The 22,500-nt window shown below is 42.3% G+C and overlaps 1 protein-coding gene across 1 annotated transcript in view; it reads left to right on the forward strand.

Annotated features, from left to right (window-relative positions):
- Positions 1–22,500, forward strand: part of ano3 (anoctamin 3) — a 65,000-nt gene that overhangs the window by 24,502 nt on the left and 17,998 nt on the right. The window contains exons 3-12 of the mRNA XM_042110343.1: positions 4,402–4,538; positions 5,188–5,340; positions 6,173–6,273; positions 6,407–6,451; positions 6,898–7,032; positions 13,627–13,733; positions 17,765–17,820; positions 18,299–18,420; positions 19,466–19,600; positions 21,559–21,655. Coding sequence (XP_041966277.1) covers positions 4,402–4,538; positions 5,188–5,340; positions 6,173–6,273; positions 6,407–6,451; positions 6,898–7,032; positions 13,627–13,733; positions 17,765–17,820; positions 18,299–18,420; positions 19,466–19,600; positions 21,559–21,655 — 1,088 coding nt within the window. The remainder of the gene's footprint in view (positions 1–4,401; positions 4,539–5,187; positions 5,341–6,172; positions 6,274–6,406; positions 6,452–6,897; positions 7,033–13,626; positions 13,734–17,764; positions 17,821–18,298; positions 18,421–19,465; positions 19,601–21,558; positions 21,656–22,500) is intronic.

The following is a 22,500-nucleotide window of genomic DNA, read 5'->3' on the forward strand; positions in this document are numbered from 1 at the left end:
ACTCAATCTAAAATAGAGGCGGTGGCAAGGCATTGACCCCCTTAGTATTAGACTCAGGGTGTTGGTTCCTAGATTAGCTCTTGACTTGAAAAATAGCTATTTATTAGTTAGTTATTAATTATTCATCTGTTACTTAATTAAACTAATCTGTCTGTGTGTCTAATAATATATTATATTTGTGTATTGTGTGAGTGGATTACATGTAATCTGGATTATGTAATCAGATTACAAAAATCAAGTAACTATAATCAGCATTATAATTATAATTATAATCAAGTAACTATAATCATGCATTATATAATTAATGATAATTAGTATCATTGAGTTACATCAATATGCTAACTGATTCCATCATCCCAACTGTAAAGATCCGAAGCTTCCCTAACCAGAAGCCATGGGTGGATAGAGAAGTGAGAACGGCATTAAAGACACGCACCATGACTTATAATGCTGGGCTTATTTCAGGGGATATGACGGATTACAAAACAGCATCTTATAGTTTACGTAGAGCTATTAAAGATGCTAAGCGGCGCTATAGAGACAGAGTTGAAGCTGATTTCTTGGAGGGTGATCCAGCACGAGTGTGGAAAGGACTCCGAACCATCACTGGCTTTGAAAGAAAGTCCCCTCCTATGATGAATGTGAGTAAAGCCCTCCCTGATGAATTTAATGCTTTTTATGCTCGCTTTGACATGAAAAACACAGACTATATTGGACTAGCTGCAGCATGTGAAGCAAATGAGGATGCACCTTTCTGTGTCTCTGAGGTCGATGTGAGCAATGCCTTTAGGAGGGTAAATTGTAGAAAAGCTACTGGACCGGATGGAATTTCTAACAGGGTTTTAAAATCCTGCGCTGCTCAGTTAGCTCCTGTGTTCACTTATATCTTTAACACATCATTGGCTCAAGAGACAGTTCCTACTTGCCTCAAGCAGTCTGTTATTGTTCCAGTACCGAAAAACAAAAGTCCATCATGTCTGAATGACTACCGCCCAGTAGCCCTGACGTCTACAGTGATGAAGTGTTTTGAGAAGCTTGTGAAAAACATTATCTGCTCATCCCTCCCTGCCTCCTTCGACCCCCTCCAATTTGCTTACAGAGCCAACAGGTCTACAGAGGATGCCATCTCAAACCTCATGCACACCACCTTAACTCACCTGGAGGAGGGGAATGGGAATTATGTGAGGATGCTGTTCATTGACTTTAGTTCAGCATTCAACACGATAGTACCTCTCACCTTGGTCACAAAGATGAAGGCCTTAGGACTGAACACCACCCTGTGTCACTGGATATTTGACTTCCTCACCAACCGTTCACAAGTGATTAGAGTGGGGGGTCTGACATCTGACTCATTAACCATCAGCACTGGTGCTCCCCAAGGCTGTGTTTTGAGTCCACTGCTGTACAACATATACACACATGACTGCAAAGCCAACAGTAGTCATACCTCCATCATCAAGTTTGCAGATGACACAGTGATCTTGGGCCTGATTAGTAACAACAATGAACAGTTCTACTTGGATCAGGTTGATGAGGTGGCACAGTGGTGTCAATCTAACAGCTTGACACTGAATATCAATAAAACCAAGGAAATGGTAGTGGATTACAGAAGGCAGCAGCAGAACTACAGTTACACCCCACTAATGATCAGCGGGCAACCTGTAGAGAGAGTCACAAGTTTTAAATACCTTGGTGTCCACATTACTGAAGACTTAACATGGACTGTTAACACTCAATATGTTCTGAAGAAGTCCAGACAACGACTCTACTTCCTTCGTCAGCTAAGGAAATTCAAAGTTTATACATCCATCATGAAGGCCTTCTACACTTCAGCGGTTGAGAGTGTTCTAACTGGTAGCATCATCACTTGGTATGGGAACTCCACAGTTAGAGATTGTAGTACTCTGCAGAGAGTAGTGCGCTCAGCTGAACGTACTATAAGAACTCAACTCCCTGCTCTACAAGATATCTATTCCAGAAGAGTACTCCTAAGAGCCCAAAAGATTCTGAAGGACTCTTCTCATCCTAACAATGGATTATTCCTACCGCTGAAATCAAGAAGACGCCTATGTAGTCACAAAGCCAGAACTGAGAGACTCAGGAGAAGTTTTTATCCCCAGGCCATCCGAACTCTGAACTCACACTATACTGACTTTGCACACATTCACTCCTCAGCACTCTCAAACATTTCCCAACTCTGAACTCACACTATACTGACTTTGCACTCATTCACTCCTCAGCACTCATGACCCCCCCCATACACCCACACACACCTACAAGACTTTTAGCACTTTACATCCCTCTCCCTATGCTACAGACCTTTTATTTATTTTCTTATTTCATCACACGTCAAAACACACACACACACACACACACACACACACACACACACACACACACACACATATCTGACTTTCTCCAACTTTTGCACACTTTTTATTTATTATTTTTGATTTCTCCTCCATCTACCCATGTCCTTGATTGCCTAGCCTTTCTGCCCCCCTTGGCAGTATCGCCAAGTACTGTACTGAATGCATCTAAATTAAAGACCGTGGAAAATAAGAATGTGTATGTTGTGTGCAAGTTGTGTAAAAAGTAATCCTAGTAGTCAGATTAATCAGATTATGTTACAATTCTAAGTAATCAATCCTAAGTAAGTTAAGTAATCAGATAATGTTACAATCCTATTGTAATCCTATTGAGTATGTTACTGATTACAAAAATTGCCATGTAATCTGTAGTCAGTAATGGATTACATTTAAAAGTAATCTGACCTAACCCTGTGTGAGTGTGTGTGTGTGCGCGTGTGTTTTTGCAAAATAGTGCATGTTAGGGTGTTGTAAATGAATGAACACCACAGTTTAATGTTATTCGAATGCTTTATTTTTAACGAAAACGTGTGTGGATTAAAAAAGAACATTGTGTGTGTGTGTGTGTGTCTGTGTGTGTGAGAGAGAAAGAGAGAGAGAGTGTGTGTGTCTGAGTGTCTGTAAGAGAGTGTGAGTGTGTGTGAGAGAGAGTGTGTGTGTGTGTGTGAGAGAGAGTGAGAGTGTGTGTGTGAGAGAGAGAGAGAGTGAGAGTGCGTGTGTATGTGTGTGTATGTTTGTCTGTCCTGTTTGTGTGTCTGTTTGTGTGTCTGTATGTCTGTCTGTTAGTTAATGAGGGGATAATGAGACCATGAGCTAATGAGGGTTGAGTAAGCCTCTCTTCCTCTCCTCTCTCAGGAGTGCTGAGATGATGGGGATTGAGAGTGAGGGGTTGAGGATTGGGGCTCTGTGCACACTGCACTGGCACACCTCTAGGAAACAAGGGCTTCTAAAAAATACAGAAAGAACTCCCTGGTGATCCATCCACTGCCTTTATGCTAGCTTTAAATTAAGACAGTTAAATTGCACTGCTGAGATACACTGAGATATATTTTAATGGATATATGTAGGACCGGTGAGATACGTTTATTAAGCCATATACAATGCATTTTCTATGAAGGAGTAAATATATATTTGAACTAGCCAGACCCACCCAAACTCATTCGCAGTGCTCAGTCCGAGGGGCGGGGTAATTGGTTCCCTCTGCACGCAATAGGATAGCAGTCCCATGTGTTTTCCCACCAGCGGAGCTAGTTGGCTAGTTCCAATTTTTGGCAACTTAAAAAAAGCTTAACTCATGTCACGCTGTTCGCCAACAGCAACATCCATCTTCTTTGTTTTCAAGTAGCAGGGAATTCACGCCGAACCGTTGCAACTCTGCCATCAATCATTATGTTAAGCTCACCTACCGACTCTATACACAATGCGATTGGCCTTATCGAAGTTTAATTTTTCCAGCTCGCAAGCAAACGGAGAGTTGCTAGACTACCCTGGCAGCAAATGTAATTTGCTGCTAGGGTGCGTCTAGATTTCTAGGTTATATTTGAACATTTGTCAGTGCAATTTTAGTATTAGTATTATTACACTACAGTAATGTGCCCTGTGACTTTATTTTATTTAAATCATTTATTTCTTTTGGATAGAGGCAGAGAGGAAATAGTGTAGATGTCAGATGTAGACTGTGTGTGTGTACTACAGTTTGTTATGATTGTTAACAAGCATTTACCGAAACTCTAAACACTGCATCACACCTACAGTACATCACACAATTGGCCAAATAATAGTTTTTCTGCTCAAAACCACATTTTGTTGAAACAATTAGCACGTTTTCTATCCAAGACGAACACACAGGTCTCAAAATGGTAACATTTGGTGGCATCTCAGAAACTGCATTACTTTTCATGTTTCAGTACTACAGGAACCTGCATACAGTGTACAATAAGGAATCCATTGTTTGTGTGTGTGTGTGTGTGTGTGTGTGTGTGTGTGTGTGTGTGTGTGTGTGTGTGTGTGTGTGTGTGTGCGCGCTTGGCAGAAGCACCAAAGGACCAGTATGTGGAGGTCTCAGAGGCGGGTGGTTTTGAGTCGAGAGTTGAGGAGTCGCTTCTCATCCAGAAACCAGTGTGGCGAGCCAAGCTGGAGGCCCGCACAGAATCCATCAAATCTGCCAAGGTAATCCCCAGCAGCAGGTCCAAAAACGACTACACCCACATCATCACACCGCTAATGGGCACAGAGTATAATCTATCATATAATATAATAGTACAACTTAAAACGCTTGTTCAGAGGAAATCAAAAAATCATAAGGTCTCATAAGGCCTCAATGACAATGTGGCTTTGAGGGAACAATTCTGCAGAGCACACATGGGAAGGGTTGGCACAGTCACACCGTTCTTGAGTGTGGGTGCACCAACTGTAGATTTACCTCTGGGCTAATCACAGGCAGAGATGTTGTCCAGATGCCAAGCTGGATGCCCAGATCAGTTCATAAAGTCTTAGCGTCAATGGATTTTATTCACTCTCACCAAATTTTCATTTAGCATCCATCTTGTCTAGCATATCCTCTTGTTTTGCTGCCATCTCTACTATATATCTGTGTAGAGTTTGAGTGTTTTAGAAGTTCCGTATATAATATGAGCAATTAGAAATGAATGATACAGTTTTAAGGGAATAACTTTCTTTCATGTTAATCCTGAATACTGAATCCATTATTATAGCTGCGGTCTGAGTTTGAACCATGCTCAGTCAGTTCAATTTCAGGAGTGTACGAGTGTCCTCTGATACTGGACAGGAGAAGGTTAAAGGTCAAATCCTGTTCTAGAATGTACGGCTGCAGCCCTCGGGGCTGCTGTTCCGAGATGGGAAGAAGCGCATCGACTACATCCTGGTTTACAAGAAGTCCAGCCCTCAGGTGGAGAAGAGGTGTACCTTCGAGAGGAACCTGCGGGCAGAGGGACTCATGCTAGAGAAGGAGGTAATGACGACAACAACAACAACAACAATAACAATAATAACAACAACAACAACAACATATTTGTCATTACGGTCTGCAAAAGCAAATAGCAACATTAATGACCCTTGGAAAATCAATGTGTTCTAAAAGAATATAATGTTGGGGATTGTTTTAATCTCAGAGGCTGCATTCAATACAAGTGCAAATTTGCTGTTTGATCCTTTGAGAAGATCAAGGAAGGTGCACCTGAATTTAGATTCCTTTCTACTTGAGTCTAAACCTGCCTCCTCTGTGTCAGGAAACCATGACACCTGTGGTTCGTCTTAGCAGGAGATTGGTATAGATTTAATCTAAATGTCATGCAGACTCGGCCATGCAGGCCGACAACATAAATATCCCGTTAATGAGCTTAAAAGCTTTGCTTTAGATTAGACAGCCCTGAGCCTCCTCCAAAACAGCATCTGAATGCAGTAAGCCATAATCCTGTAGAACAGGCTCGATGATTGAGAGATGAGTTGGAGAGCAACTCCAATACCCCCCAACACCCACCCACTCACACACACACACGCACACTACTCTGTATGTGAGAGTCGTAGTGTCAGCACTGGTACCAGAAATCGTTTAGGGGGAAAGCTACTTCTGTTTTACACCCCCCAATTTTGAAGAGATGCATACATTCTCCAGTGCCTTCAGAGAGAGATACACAATTTATTTTACAGTAAAAGTGATTCTGCTCTCTCCCAAGTGTAGTTAGATTCAGTCATGGGGAACATGAATCCATTTTCTTGTTTATGTCTGACTCTGCATAAGAATTTTTTTAATTTGCTGTGTCATTCATTGTTTTGTTTGTCAGCCCTCGTTGACCAATAATGACATCATGTTTGTGAAGATCCACGCCCCCTGGGATACCCTGTGTAAATATGCAGAACAGATGAATATCAGGATGCCTTTCAGGTGAACACACACACACAACACACACACACACACAAACACACACACACACGCACACACACACACACACAACCGAGCATACACACATATATTTACATAATTTCCGGCATTAATTACTGTTTGTCTGTTATTCAAGGAAAAAATGCTACTTCTCAGACTGGAAGAAGAAAGCGATGGGCAGGTAGGTGATGGCTGATGATTAATCATATCATGTTAACAGCCCATAATAGCCCGCTCTCTAAGCTTTCCAAGCTTTCCCATCTCTCTCTCTCTCTCTCTATCTCTCTCTCTCTTTCTCTCTCTCTCTTTCTCTCTCTCTCACTCTCTCTCTCTGTGCCTGTGTCTGCTACTAAACCCAGATGTAAATATGGCAGCCTGCCCACTGTGTCTTTGCTTTGTTTGATGCAGTATGTACATTTAGAGTATTTTATTGTAAGATCATGTCATTTTTTGGCTTTTTAAAAAAAATGCCATCTACATGTCTCTCCACTCTCTCTCTCTCTCTCTCTGATCTTCACTCTCTCCCTGTCTAACTCTCTTTCTTTTTTCTCCCTCTTCACTCTGTCCTCTCTCTATTTAAGTTGCCGCCGTGTCATTGTTTGTTTTACTCTCTCTCTCTCTCTGCAGTCACTTCCATCTGAGATGTCGTCAGATAAAGAGCTGGCTACCCAGGAACCCGATGAAGCTGGACAAGGAAGCACTGCCTGACCTGGAGGAGACAGACTGCTACACGGCGCCTTTCAGCCGCGCCCGAATGCACCAGTGAGTCCTCTGCTCCAGAACCAAAAATGCACCCGAGTGTTTTCATCTGATTGGACCAGTCCGTTTTCACATGAATAAGATAAGAGATACTTTATTCATCCCAAAGGAAGTTTGAGGTGAAGAGTTATATAGTTTCTGTGTCTCTCAGGAGAACATTTGAGGGAGATCAACCTGCCACTGAAGGTACTCTTCAACTCAACAGGCCTATCATTTTAGGGGATGAGAAAGTGTTGTTCAGGATTCACGTAGGCTTGTGAAGCATCCTCCTCCCTGCCACCTCCAATATGTCCAACTGAATTCCACCCCCTATGAGAGAGCTGGCCTGTTCAATCTTATTAGAATTATGAGTAGATGACTAGCAATGCAGGGTTTAAAGTTCTCAGACATTGAGTTGGAATTCAGATGTGACCAGAGATGCTAAAGATTTGAAAATAGATGATAATATATATTGGCTTTGAAAATCTCTGAGTACTTCAGGCACTGTCATTTTCCTTGCTTTAAACCCTGGCGATGACACTGCATAGCAACACAGCTTCATTACACCTAAAGGCACAGTGAATCCCTCTGCATCAGAACAGATCTCTAGCCTTCTCACCTTCACCTCACTAGAGCAGGCAGTCATCACACGAGGGGGAGGGATACTACATATCAACATAGCTGTGATTTAGTCAATACCATGAAACTGCAGGTGGACCACAGAAAGTCACCACATGGATCATACTGTACGCAGGGCTCAACATTAATGGTTGCCCGGTTGCCCTTGGCTACCAAATTGGTACAAGTGGCAACCAGATTTTGTTGGGTTTGGCAATGAAAACCTCATGCCTGGTTGCCAAGCTGGCAAATCTGGCAGCCACTTTTAAAAGTTAACGTTAATCCCTGATCATACTACATACCTACATTAGAACAACATGGCTTTTCATTACACCAACAACCACTAGTCACATTTACATGGACAGTTTTTTTGTCATTCCGATCAAACTATTCCGATTGAAAAATGTGTGCTGTCTGTTTACATGGGGTACGTTCTATTCCGATCAGGTGCTCTATAGAATCATTGATCGGAATTAGCCGTTGTTGCCTACTTTTCCTTAAGAAGATACAGCAGTCAATCCGAATGACTGTATACAGCTGTTCAATCGGAACAGATTACACCACCTCTTTCATTCCGATTAAAATTCTGATCGGATCAGGAATTTTCATTCCGATTGAGGTGTTTATATGACAATTTTTATTCCGATTGAGCCGTTATTCCGTTTCTAATCGGGAATAGAAGTGTCCATGTAAACGTGATAATTTGAAACAATGCAATATGATTGTTGCTCTAGTTTCAACTCTGCTGACAAAATTACCTAAGACAATCAATGCCAAGGCAGTGGCATGTAGGAACTGTTTCCTAACTGCAAATAGTGTTTTTTTCTCTCAAGTATAATAATACATGTATTCAGCCTCCTCTCCTCCCCCTCATCTTTATGTAAGGATTCATTCATAATTCAGGTCAAACATTACTTTTAGAAGCGTATTCATAGTTGCACAATTTGAATTCTGTGTAATCAACGGATGTACCAGCTCACCAGGGAAGCAAAGTGCTGCATATTTCACTAAAGCTCTGTCTGGTGCTGTGTCAGAACTCTTGGAATACTTCTTGTCCAATCAAACATACCTTTGGCCAATGTTTATAATATGTTGGCACAAAGTTCTGTTGGGAATTGATAACCCAAGTTGTGAATTTTGGTCTCAGTTACTAGCCTGTCATTTATTTGGAGAGTGTATAATACCAATAGCAAACCAGTGAATGATGACTTCACAGTATTGAGTCTTTATTTCACTGTTGAGTCGTTAAACTCCATAGTAATGTTTCAGTACTGAGTTTTTAACATCAGCTTTGTAAGATCACACACTGGTAATTTTGGGATGATATGCGTTATGCAAATAGCCTATTTAAGTTCCTGAGTTTCCTATTACGTTAACAGAATGTCAATTCACGTTAGATTAGATTGAACATACATTAGAATACATTAGATTCGATTGAGAGGAAAGGTTCAGAGGAATCTCTGAGTCAATGCATTCGGGAATCATGTTTATTTTATGTTGTGGTCCAGACATTGCACACACATCAGTCAGAGCGAATTGAGTTCTTTCTCCATCCCTGCACAGCGGTTTCCACCATAGACTGTTCTAAATATACATTCCATGGTTTCCACAGTAAATTAGCACATTGTTTGCAAATTGCCAACAGCAGCCGCGTTGAAAACAGTTTGATTTGTTTGAAGACTCAATCATGCACGCAAAAGCTCCAAAAAGCACAGTGCTGAGCCAGAATGTTGTCAAAGCGTTAATCAAACAGTTTTGTTTTTACATACTGACAAGGAGCTTCTGAATTGTTTTGGTGTTCTTGGGTTTGTCTGGTTGTTAATTCATCTCCTTCACCTACCTACCTATGTTGTTAAAGAGGTCTTGTTTATGTATATGTTTACTGTTTCATTCTACTACCGTTTTTCTTGATCACTTTACAGTTTTTCTTGATTGCTTTGACCTGCTTAAAGAAACTGGGATTCATGAACACCTTCTTTTCACAGCAGAAGTCATCTCTTGCAAATGTGTTCACACAAGCAATCGAGAAAAACTGGGCAGTTATGGGAAGATGTCGCTCATGTGCTGCATGATGCAAGAGACCAGCAGCTTGTATAAATTCATCCCCTTAATCTGCCCGGTTTGTGAAGTCCCTTGTGTTGCTCCGCTGCTCATGTGATTATTACCATAATGACAAGAATTGTCTTTTATTCACGTGGTACATGACTTGGGGGAGTCGTTTGCTCAGGCTTTTGTGTCGGGTAATTAGTGGCAGTCATTTGATCCCGGCTGTACGAATAGTGTCGTTATGGCTGGCCGACATGTGTCATGAGAAGGAACATGTCCTTCAGCAGAACAGTGACTGACATTGAAGAGAAAAGCAGCTCCACATCGGTCTCATCTGTCACATCTGTAATGTATTTGCAAGTAGCCAACGCTTCAGAACTGTTCCCAGTCGACATGCAGAGGTAGAAAATGAGTATAACAGGAAGTCCATGCATATGGTTACTGTAAAGAAGCATTAGGGAGTTCACATAAAAAGCATCCAAATGAGTATAACATGAAGTCCATGCGTATGGTTACTATAATAATAATAATAATAATAATAATAATAATAATAATAGCACCCAAAAAGCATCCAAAGCACTGCCAACAGCCTGGCTGGCACTGATAAGAAAGAACTTGTATTGTGTAATGTATTCCATCAAACTTATTTGAAGATGATGCCAAAGGTAGCTGCTCATAGAAACATACAGTACCTCTAAAAGTCTCATTGTTGCACAGTGTTGCTTTAATTATGGAGTCATGCTAACAAGCTAACAGCCAAGAGATGTGTAGCCTATACTGCAAAATCAACAACAGCACATCTGGTAGTAATAAAGGTGCCTAACTTATGTATTTTAGAGATACACTTGCCCATGATGTTCTTTGCATGTCTTTAAGCAAAAGTGAGGGTAAGGCTGTGCCTGTCAGTTGGAATCCTCCGGAACATCTTTCACTGAGCCCTTAGCGGCTCCTGAGCAGAGAGTAATTAGGCTACTTGTCGCAACACCACCCCGGTTGCGGGGTAACTAATATCAACACGCCGTCTAGTCAAAGACATACTGCAGTCTCAGGCATGCGGCCAGAGAAGGACCACTGTGGCCGTCCACATCCTCAGTGATTAACCTCCTTTTAACTTACTGCGCTTAATGAAGATGAGCTTAATCAGGCCATACTGCTGCATAGGTCAAGGGATTCTTGAATGGAAAGAAACACTATTCTTTCCAAATACTATACATCACTGAGCATAGTATGTTATTAAAACCTTGTGAGAGATGACATGCCCGTAGTGTATCTCTGTGGAGAGCTAGTCCCAATAGGCAAATATTAGGTATCCAACAATAAGGCGGGGATCACATTAGCCAGCGGCAAGCAGCAGCGGCAAACGTAACGCAACGCTCAGACCATAATAAGTTTTGTCTCGTTCCTAAGTAACACAAAACGGTTTGTCAATTGAATACGCTCACGTTGCACTTTGAAAGTTGGACCAAGTTCAGTGCTCAGCTTGCTCAACGCTAGCGTTACGCCAGCGTTGCCACCGCTCCACTGCCGAAACATAGAGAACAATAGGAAACCTGCCGCTTGCCGCTGGCTAATGTGATCCCCGCCTAATAGGCCTATGTTATACTACGCTGAACAACATTCAGAGTGTTAATATTTTTAGATCTAACAGTGCATGAGGCAGCATCCATAATAGAGGGCGTAACCGTGCCAGTGGAGGTCCATCCGCTCGGCTATGCTGTGTACTGTAGTAGCCATCTAAGCCCCAGGTCTTCTCTCCGCTCTGTGGTGTCCTCGGCTCACTTTACCTGTTTAGGAGTCTGTGCAGTCTCTTCTCCTCCCTGCTGGAGCACATTAGGATGTAGCCTAGTGCATGTTTTATTCATAGGCACTGATCTCTTACTCCTCTTTCAACTTTCAGAGCTGTTAGAATTATGCCGTATGGTATCACAAGTCTCTATGGAATAGAGGGTCTGTTATGTTCTAACAACAACATCAATCAATTTTATCAAAGAAATTCTAGCCTAGCCTACTTCTGTAGCCATAGATAGCATTGACTGCAATTTATGAAATGCTGGTTCACTGTGATTACAAAAGTGTTACATGTACTCCAACAATATGTTGCTTGTAAGCTAGAATTACTTTGAAACATTTGGAATATTGAATTGAATCATATCACAAAATCGCAATCACATTATCTGTCAGAAAAATTTGATAATTTCCCAAATCGTGCAGCCTTACTATTTACCTGTGAGATATACAAAGTAAGACCAGCGTCCTCAGTGTCACCCTTTATGCCTTATACAAAGCCACACACACACACACAGACCCAAGGGACCGATATTACTCTAATTAGGGGTTTGCACGGCGTGTCATCAGATCTGGACGTCGCCATATTGGAGATACTCGCCTCATTAGAAAGCATTAGGCACTGAAGTAAATCCCTAACATCGTCAAGGAAAATGGTTAATTATTGCTTAGGTTGTGTTTTATGTGTTTTAGGTTGCACCAATAGGTCAGACTGAGAAAAACATCTGGTCTTTCAAAAGTTATTAAAAAACCAGGGAGAAAGGAGAATAATGCCAGAAGTTATCAGAGGAAGGGGGGCGCTTGTGGTTGAACTTAGTACTTCGTCTCCCTGCGCTGCCAATAAACCGTAATTTCTCGAAATATCGCACCTTTTCTTGTGGTCCAAGTCCTGCCCTATATGCCTTTGCATCTTAGACACATTTTGATGAGCTTTTCTGTTGTTTAGACACGGCTACAATCACGTAAGATATCCAAAGTGCATAATACTCCATTGTACTTCATTCACTGAGTATCGCCAATATGGCCGCGCGTGCTGGGTTACCATGGTTACCGGCCAGAATGTGACGTCCGTGCAAACCCCTAATATGGTGTGTGTGTTTTAGTGTGATATGTGTTTCATTTTTGTGTGGGGACGTTCATAGCAGATAGAAAGGTGGTGATGTGACCACAGACCACACACTCTTTCTATGTGTCCCTCTCTCTGTTTCTCTGTCTCTGTCTCTTCCTCTTTGTTATCTGTCTCTCAGTGTAACTCTGACTTGCTCTTTCCCCATTATCTCTCCCCCATGATCTGTCTTGTCTCTTTCTTTCTATGTCTGGCTTTATCTTTTTTTCCCCTCAACATCTGTGAGTATATCTGCCTGTTTTCTCTCTTCCTCTTTTTCTCTTTCTCTCTCTCTCTCTCTCTCTCTCTCTCGTTATTTCTCTCTCTCTCTCGTTATTTCTCTCTCTTGCTCTGCCTCTCTTTCTTTCTCTCTCTCTCTCTCTCTTTCGTTCTTTCTCTTTCTTTCTCTGTCTCTTCATCTGTCCAGCTATCGCTGCACCGCTGCTACTGTGTTTTCTCTCTTCTGTTGCTTTTTGTCGTCTGAGCGGCAGCAACTCAGTGGCAGATGGTAGCCTCTCCCAAAGTCCTCTCAATCCACTGTGGCCCGTCACACTGTCCGCCTGCTGGGATCAGAGGGCTATGGTTTTTAGTTCAGACCCATTTATCCAGATGTTTACCGCATCTCCACCGTAATGCAGCGATGGTGAACATGTGCATGACCTCAAATTGACTGATAGTCTCTCTGTCTTTCAGAGATATTTTTTATAAATGTTATGGGACTTAGAAGAGAACAAACGCAGCTGTATGATATTTCATCCCATTAAACATCAGCTACCAATGCACTCACTATTTACACAGTAGCATAAATACAGTATATAAACTGTCTTTGAACACTAATGAATGATTTCTATAGGACAATATGTTTTACATACAGTATACATATTGTCTGTCTTTCTATACATATTGCCAAGAAATTATCTACTTAATGCATAGGAAAATTAATGTTTATTCAGGGTGTGAACTTGACTTGATAGAATTGGTTTGAATAATTTCATCCAAAGCATTGCACTGCTTTATGAAGCCAGTTAATGTAACACATGCCATATGTTTACTGTATTTTCTAGCTTCACCATAAACAATAGAGAGACGTTTTTCTCCAACTCCACACGGAGCCGAATCGTTCATCACGTCCTTCAGCGCACAAAGTATGAGGATGGCAAATCTAAGATGGGTAAGAGCTGCATCATTTAATCACCAGCATCCTCTCTCCCTGAAACATACCCCGCCACACTGCTGTAAGCCAGACTCCCATCAACCATAACCCACAGTATTCACCCACCACTTCGTACACACACACTTTACTTGAATTTCCCCTGGGGATCAATAAAGTATCTATCTATCTATCTATCTATCTATCTATCTATCTATCTATCTATCTATCTATCTATCTACATACTGTGTACACACATACTCTCTCACACACTCTCTCTCCTGAGTTGAGCTATTGGTCACTGGGCCAAATTGCACCTGGAATTGCAATTGGAAGTTAAGGAGGTGGTTGACAAAATGCAGGGTCCATCACATCAGTCCTATCTAATCTACATGTGCGTATCCCACGTTGTCCCATATCACCGCCATCTCCTGCCGTCCCTCAGAGTTAGAATTTGCAGCTTTTATGTTTGCATGGCTCCGGTGCACGATCGCCGCCTACGCAGTGATTTCCTGTAGACACCCCTGCCATGCACAACAGGTCCCTAGCTAAAGACCTTGCCAAATGTGCTTTGACTCTTATCTTAACAACAAAGAGGCTGAATTTGGTTATGCTGTTTCTTGTGCAGGCTTGTAAGAACTGATAAAATTATAAACAGTTCTAGCCCCGTTTCACTGCTGTTGTGATAAATAAATCTCTTGATTCTCTTGAATCTGTAAAGAACCGTGACTGTGCTTGTTGAGCCAGCTCTTTCGCTGGGTAATGAGAGAGGACTCGTTGGCTACCCTGGGCAGATCATTGTGAGTTGACCGCTGTTGTAGCTCCTATCCCACAGATTCTCTGTCAGTCTCGTCCTTTGATTTGCCTCCTTTCGGCATTTATGGTTCAGCAGTGTCAGCCCAGTTTAGCGTTGTGTAGTGTTATTACACCAGCATTCTTCTCTCCTCTCCCACTTTCCTCAACTTTCTCTCTTCTCTTCTCAGTCTCACGCTTCTCTCCTCCTTTCCTCCCTTTCCTTCTCCCTCTCTCTCTCTATCTCTTTCTCTTTCTCCCTCTCTCTCTCTATCTCTCCCTCTCTCTCACCCCCCTCTCTCTCTCCCTCTCTCTCTCTATCTCTCTCTCTCTCTCTCTCCCTCTCTCTATCTCTCCCTCTCTCTCACCCCCTCCCTCTCTCTCTCTATCTCTCTCTCTTTCTCCCTCTCTCTCTCTATCTCCCCCTCTCTCTCACCCCCCCTCTCTCTCTCCCTCTCTCTCTCTATCTCTCTCTCTCTCTCTCCCTCTCTCTATCTCTCCCTCTCTCATTTGATTCTCTCTTGGCCTTCCTCCACCTCTACTCAAATCCCCCTCCTGTCAGGCCTGCTTGTGACATGCCTCACTGATTAAAGTTGGTCCTTGGAAGGCCCTTAATATTTTAATACTGGTGTCCAGTGGTCGGAGGAGGTCAGACCTCCCGCACGCACAGCGAACACAAATCCCCCAGGAAATCCCTTCACCGGCTGCTCCTGCTGTGACTCCAATAGGTCTGCCCCTTTGTTACCATGAGTGTCATTCCCATCACACACACACACACACACACACACACACACACACACACACACACACACACACACACACACACACACACACATACACACACAAAGACGTGTTTGTGTCTGATATCATGATGGCAGCCCACATCCATAATCACTTCCTCTGTCCTGTGATACACTCTGAGTCATCCTGTCCATCATTTTCAGTATAAATGTCAGTGTCCTGTGGTCTGCTGTTGGAGCGGGCAGTGCTCATTGTTTGTTTGTGTATGGAGATGCTGTTTGTGCTAGCTGGACTCTGCAGTAGCAGATAGTGTAGCCAAGTGAAGTGATTCAGTGTTCCAGTGAAAAAAGTTCTGCTTGACAACAGCTACTTGACTAATACTACTGTACAGCTGTAGTCTTGTTTCTTTTCTGTGTGTTTATGTGTGTGTGCATGAGTGTGTTTGTCTCTGTGTGTGTAAGTGCTCAGTATGACTCTGTACCTCTTTGTTGTAAGCTTGTTTTGTCAGGATTTGTGATTTGTGTGTGTCTTTGTGTGTGTGTGTGTGTGTGTGTGTGTGAGAGAGAGAGAGAGAGAGAGAGAGAGAGAGAGAGAGAGAGAGAGAGAGAGAGAGAGAGAGAGAGAGAGAGAGAGTGTGTGTGCATGTGTGAGTGTGTCTTCTTTCAGGGTGTCTCTTAGGTTAATTTTGCATATATTTTCTTTTCTGTTTGTGTATACTTTTGAGTGTGTTTTTGTGTGCATGTATGTCTGTGTGTGTGCACATGTGGGCGTGTGTGTGCGTGTGCATGCGTGTGCGTTTGTGTGCATGTGTGTGTGTTGGGCAGTCACGTCTCCTCCATTTCTCTACAGTGCCACCACTCTGTTGTCTGTCACTGCTTAATTATTATGGTCAGCGAGGCCTGATGTTGATTGTCCAATCGGTCAGTTCCTGGGAAGGTGCGTAGCCTAACTGCTGTATGCTGAGTTTGTTATAGGCTAATCATAATGGTCAGCAAGTCTGGATGTTGATTGTCCAGTCGGTCAGTTCCTGGGAAGGTGCGTAGGCTAACTGGGGGCAGCTGTGGCCTACTGGTTAGCACTTCGGACTTGTAACCGGAGGGTTGCCGGTTCGAACCCCGACCAGTAGGAACGGCTGAAGTACCCTTGAGCAAGGCACCTAATCCCTCACTGCTCCCCGAGCGCTGCTGTAGCAGGCAGCTCATTGAGTCGGGATTAGTGTGTGCTTCATCAAAAGAGGGATCAAAAGAGTATACTTATACTTAACTGCTGTATGCTGAGTTTGTTATTGGCCACACAGTCAGTGCAAATTAAATTCCAATGAACACGAGTCCAGACAGATTCAGTGTGAAGGGTGAAGCACTTCTGCAGAGGGCAGAGAGTAGAAGAAAGCAGCCTATGGAAAACAGTGGGGGAGACAAGAAAAAGAAAAAAGGAGAGAGAGAGAGATGACAGGAAAGAAAGAAGTGAAAGAAAGAAAGACAGAAGAAGATATAAAGAGATGAAAGAAAATAATGAAACAGAGAAAGGGGGGATGAAAATATGAAAGAAATAGATAGGTAGAGTGAGAGAAGGAGAAGTGAAAGATGGATAGACAGAGGAAGACAGCAAAAGTAATTAACTGGTACACTTAATAGGTTTATTCCACTGTATTAAAGAGTAACAAGGTTGTAGCAGCACAGCTGTTACATTTACACTGAAGACAATGGGGCCTTGACTGGAGCTAAGAATGGTTTGTATATCAAATCTATCATGACTAGATTTACCCCATCCAGCAGGTCTCAGGTCAGCTTTTTGCCTCTGATTAAAATTTAGGCAAATTGGCAAAGTTTTGTAAAAGCACTCAGTATTACAATGTAACAACTATATGTAGGTACCCACAAATACATAATGCAAGTACAATGATAGTACCTAATAGTACATGTTGTTACACATGTTGTACCACTGTACCTAATTAGGTAGGTACACTGTAACAGCGACACATTAAAATAAAGTGTTACCGTATTTCTATTACTTTCTCAATGACAGACTGTTAAAGTAGGGACAATTTAAAATAGAAATCCCAGCACACACAAAAGCCTTTCTCTGTTGGAGAGTTACTCAGCAGTTCACACCTCTGTTCTCTCTTGTTGAGTGAAAATTTGTTTCTAAATATTATCACTTACCATATTCCCAACACCACAAGGCAAGCATAACCAAGATTGTGCAAATTAATTGAATATTGTTTGTCTATATGTAAACCATTGATCTAAATATGGATACAATGTTCTAAATGGGTAAATGTTGATGCAAAATAACAAATGTAAATTAGTGAAAACAGTGGAAGCATTTCTTTAATGAAAATTAGATAAAGGTTGTTCCTTTTAGCCATTTGACCTACCCAATTAGAACACTTTGAAGAAGTTTTAATGTAACTGTTTTCCAAGTATTGCAGCAACATCAACTCCAGCTGAATGAATGAATATAATCAGTATGGTAATAATGTGCTCTTTCTCCTGTGTGTGTGTTTGTTCTGTTATTAGGAATCAATAGGTTACTGAGCAACAGCACTTATGAGGCAGCGTTTCCCCCACATGAGGTAATCAGGCCATCACACACACACACACACACACACACACACACACACACACACACACACACACCAGTAAGACTGGTCACATAAAAGGCCATGTAGTGATACAACAGTTTCACCAGACACTCTCTCTCTCTCTCTCTCTCTCTCTCTCTCTCTCTCTCTCTCTCTCTCTCAGACACACACACACACCCACACATACACTCTCTCTCTCTCGGACACACACACTCTAACTAATTAGACTGGTCACAATCATTAAAACAGTGGAACTGTGGTGTGGGTGACGGCGTCCCGGACACATATGGGTTCAGGTGCCCAGGTTTCGGTTGAGTTCCGACCCACAGTCTTTTCCCGGTCCCAGGTCCTCGTCTCTCTCTCCGACCCGCTTATGTGTTGTATGTGTGTCTGAGACTGTGAAGGTCAGGTGAGGTCAAACTGTCAACTTTAATGGCTGTTTCTGTTCTCCACTGGTTGGTTTTGACAGGGCGGCTACAAGAGCAGACACCCCATAAAGACACATGGGGCCCAGAACCACAGACACCTGCTGTATGAGAGATGGGCACGCTGGGGCATCTGGTACAAGTACCAGCCTCTGGATCTCATCAGGTCAGACCAGCACCACAAGGCCTCAGGGACCTGTCTTAACATTACTGGAACAGTATGACAGTCATGTTTGTGGGTTTGGGTTGGGCTAGGACGTCCCCACATCTGTGATTTGGCTGTATGCGTTTAGATGCTTTTATACATAGGTGTTACTACCATCTAATTGAGATTGATGTTTTTTTTTCTTTTATTTCAATTTATATTCAATCATTCATTCTCTGCTCCAAAGCAATTCCCAATGGAGCGTTCAGCATTCAGGCATTGGCAAGCAATGAATATTGTTACTGTGCAGACAAATTGAGCAAGAGAGGGTCCTTATGGTCATGAATTTGAACATGTTAATTTGTACAATCCCCTTACTCCATTTACTCTCTTCCCTCATTTGATTTTCAAATGTTTTGGTGGCAATCACATTTCTGCCTGCCACTCTACTCTCTTGCTTTGAAAGAACTATGATGTTGTCAAGTGTGGAGTGATCACTAGCAGTGAAGAGTCCGTATGGGGGTTGTGCCAGGATATATCCACTCAAGGAATGAAAATTAAACAACCAACCGGTCCGAACTAGACCTGATCAGCCGAACATTATACCTCATCAGCTAACACTAGCTTTAGACCTGATCAGTCAAACATTATACCTCATCAGCTAACACTAGTTTTAGACCTGATCAGTCAAACATTATACCTCATCAGCTTAATCTAGCTTTAGACCTGATCAGCCACATTATACCTCATCAAATAACTCTAGCTTTAGACCTGATCAGCCACATTATACCTCATCAAATAACTCTAGCTTTAGACCTGATCAGCCAAACATTATACCTCATCAAATAACTCTAACTTTAGACCTGATCAGCCAAACATTATACCTCATCAGCTAACACTAGCTTTAGACCTGATCAGCTGAACACTAAACCTCATGTGGAATCTCTAACATTAGCCTTTATCTTCTGCGTGGCCCAATCTCTACCTCTCTTTCCTCCTCTCTCCCTCCCTCCTTTTCTTCCTCTCTCTCTCCCTCCCTCCCTCTTTTCTCTGTCTCTTCATCCAGACGGTACTTTGGGGAGAAGATTGGCCTGTACTTTGCGTGGCTTGGCTGGTATACCGGCATGTTGATTCCTGCCGCTCTGGTGGGCCTCTTTGTCTTCCTCTATGGCCTCTTCACCATGGACTCCAGTCAAGTCAGGTCTGTCCACGCCACAGCACACACAACACACAACACGGCACACACAACACAGCACACACAACACACTCTGTGAATAATTATTATTACAATAATTATTACAAAAAAATTTTGTGGAAATGCATGGATTCCAGTTGCTGCTACTGGAAGCAACTGGAATCCATGCATTTCCACTGAATTATTTTTGGAATCTGATTCCTTATCATACCTGTTCATTCATACTCGTCGCTCGACTTATCGTGACTAAATTCAAGATGGCAGCGAACGGTAAACTTTCTCAAGGTACTGTCTGTATAAATCGTCTTGTAAATAAACTACCAGTGCTTTTTCAAAGTTCTCAATGTCTCGTTTTAAATGTCAAGGCCCTCAGAAGTCTACCAATGAAGTATGGAGCTACTTTGAGCCTCGTAAATAGTGTAAAACAGTGATTTATTTGCATGGCTAGGCCGATGCCCGAGGCACCCCCATCGAAAAACTGTTGGTAGCATCGGCTAACCCTGCCAGATTTCTGAGTGCAGGGACAAGCCGAGATGAGCTATGAGACATAAGTTCACACTCGGTATCATGTTTCAACACACTTTAGGTCAATATCACACCAGAATTCTCCTTTAACACTGGAACAACACGGCACACACAACACACAACACGGCACACCCAACACACAACACACAACACAGCACACACAACAAGCAACACGTCACACCCAGTCTCTAATATGGGGAGTGATGAACCTGCTGTTCATGCGCTATAAACACTATACAGTCATGCACTGGGATGTTGAGCTGCAATATTACATTTGCCGAATTGGCATAATTAATGTGTTACTGTAGGAAGAAGCACAGGTCAATAAACCATGGGTTACATTTTTAGATGTAACATAGAAATATATATATCTTTTTATATTACTTTTATTGTGTATGTTACATAAATTAGGCGATGACTCAAAAAACAACAGAATATATGCCTCAAAGTTCCACATCCACATCAAAGAAAAAAAAAAAATGGCCGCACAGCTACCATGTGTGATTCAACCTAATAATACTCTCTACTTCATAACAGTATTATCTCAGACTTTGAAAGACGGCCAGCTGGCTCTGTCAGTGTATGACAGAGTGTGCCACAGTGATGAGTTGTTGTTGTCAGGACTCATCCCATGGCACCTAACCCCACCAGACGGGTCCTGCGTCTGGAGTCGGTCTGGCCCTGAACTGGCTGTCATCTGTCTCTGATCTGGCACACATCTTGTGGGTCAGTGTCAGACAAGTGTGGAGTTCTTTCAAGAGTTTATTGTTCTTTGGGAACGCACATCTTCTGCTGAGAGTAACCAAAGTCCAAGTGCACTTTTGGGGGAAATAGCAATTGAAAAATCTAAAATCAAATAATGAACATATGAAATTAATTTTCATATTATTGTAGTTTTCAAGGTTGCTTTATTAGGTCCCCCAAGAGAGAAATTTGTTTTGGATAAGGACAAAAGTTGCCACAACACTCAGTACATAAACATCACAGGACCTAGCACATTCAATACAAATAAAATAGCATAAAATATACATTGTGCATGGGCGCACATTCACAATCATCCAGGTCTAGTCCTGCTGCTGTTAGGGAGAAGGACACATGTTCTGCTCAGATGACACTGTCAGAGGGTCTATCACTGATTAAACACTTGCTTCCGGCCTGCTGCTTTATATGCCACACTTATTCCAAGCTCTTCAACCTGAAATGTGATGATTGTTCTAATGTACAAATGTCATATAAGAATGTCATGGTAAATAATAAATCGCTTATAGTATACACAATTAACATTTTTAAATGTAAAGGAAAATAATGTAAATTATGTAATTTACACCTATGTTGCATGCATTGATAGATAGATAGATAGATAGATAGATAGATACTTTATTGATCCCCAGGGGAAATTCAAGTTGTTGATGTTTTTGTTTGTATGTGTGTGTTTTTAGCAAAGAGATCTGTGAGGCGAACACCACAATAATGTGTCCAATGTGTGAGGAGAACTGCAGCTCATGGAAACTCAGTGATAGCTGTGTGTATGCCAAGGTTAGTGAGCTTCCTAACACACACCTGTGTGTGTGTGGGTGTGTGTGTGTGTGTGTGTTTGTGTGTGTCTGTGTGTGTGAGATGTTTAATCAGCGATACACATGAGTGGGTGGGAACAGGTTGCTAAGTAACATTAGACATGTTAGAGAATTCACAAAAGTTCTGTCACCTCACACACCAGGCTGTATGTACATGTAGGTCTATCAGTATCAGTGCCCTCAAACACCTTAATATGTATGTATAAGTTCAGTCGGCCTCTCCAAAGATGATCATAACCTAAATCTTAGTATTTGTCAGTTAGACACTTATATACAGAGGTAACTAACTACAGTGGCACTCCCCCTGGTGCAGCATGGAGTTCAGAGGTAACTAACTACAGGGGCACTCCCCCTGGTACAACATGCAGTTCTGAGCCTTGCTCAGGGGCACAGTGGTTGCAGCCCCAGGGATCGAAGTCAAACTCCTCTAGTGTTCCATATAGAAGCCCAGGCCCCTAACCTCTATACTAAAACAGATAGTCCCGTCCTTGATTATGATTGGCTGAACTGTCTATAGTGCCCGACCCAAGCCCCCCGCCATGGGTAGAGGGGGCTGTATCCTGATCCCAAACAGACAGCTGTGTATCCATTCTCACAGATGAGCCACCCGTGTGTCTCTGACAGTGAGCACCCAGGGAGCCTGAGAGAGGGATCTGTTATGCGCTGGTCGTGTGTCTGTGGGTGGCAGAATAATCAACATTCCTCACAGAGGCTTATATTCATACGAGATGGTGATAAGCGTTGCAACTATGGTACCACTGACATACAACATGATTTGTGTCTTGTGTTACGTCATTATTTGTGTTG

The sequence above is a fragment of the Alosa sapidissima genome, chromosome 11 (assembly GCF_018492685.1).
Source record: "Alosa sapidissima isolate fAloSap1 chromosome 11, fAloSap1.pri, whole genome shotgun sequence".
In the NCBI taxonomy this organism is placed as follows: Eukaryota; Metazoa; Chordata; class Actinopteri; order Clupeiformes; family Clupeidae; genus Alosa; species Alosa sapidissima.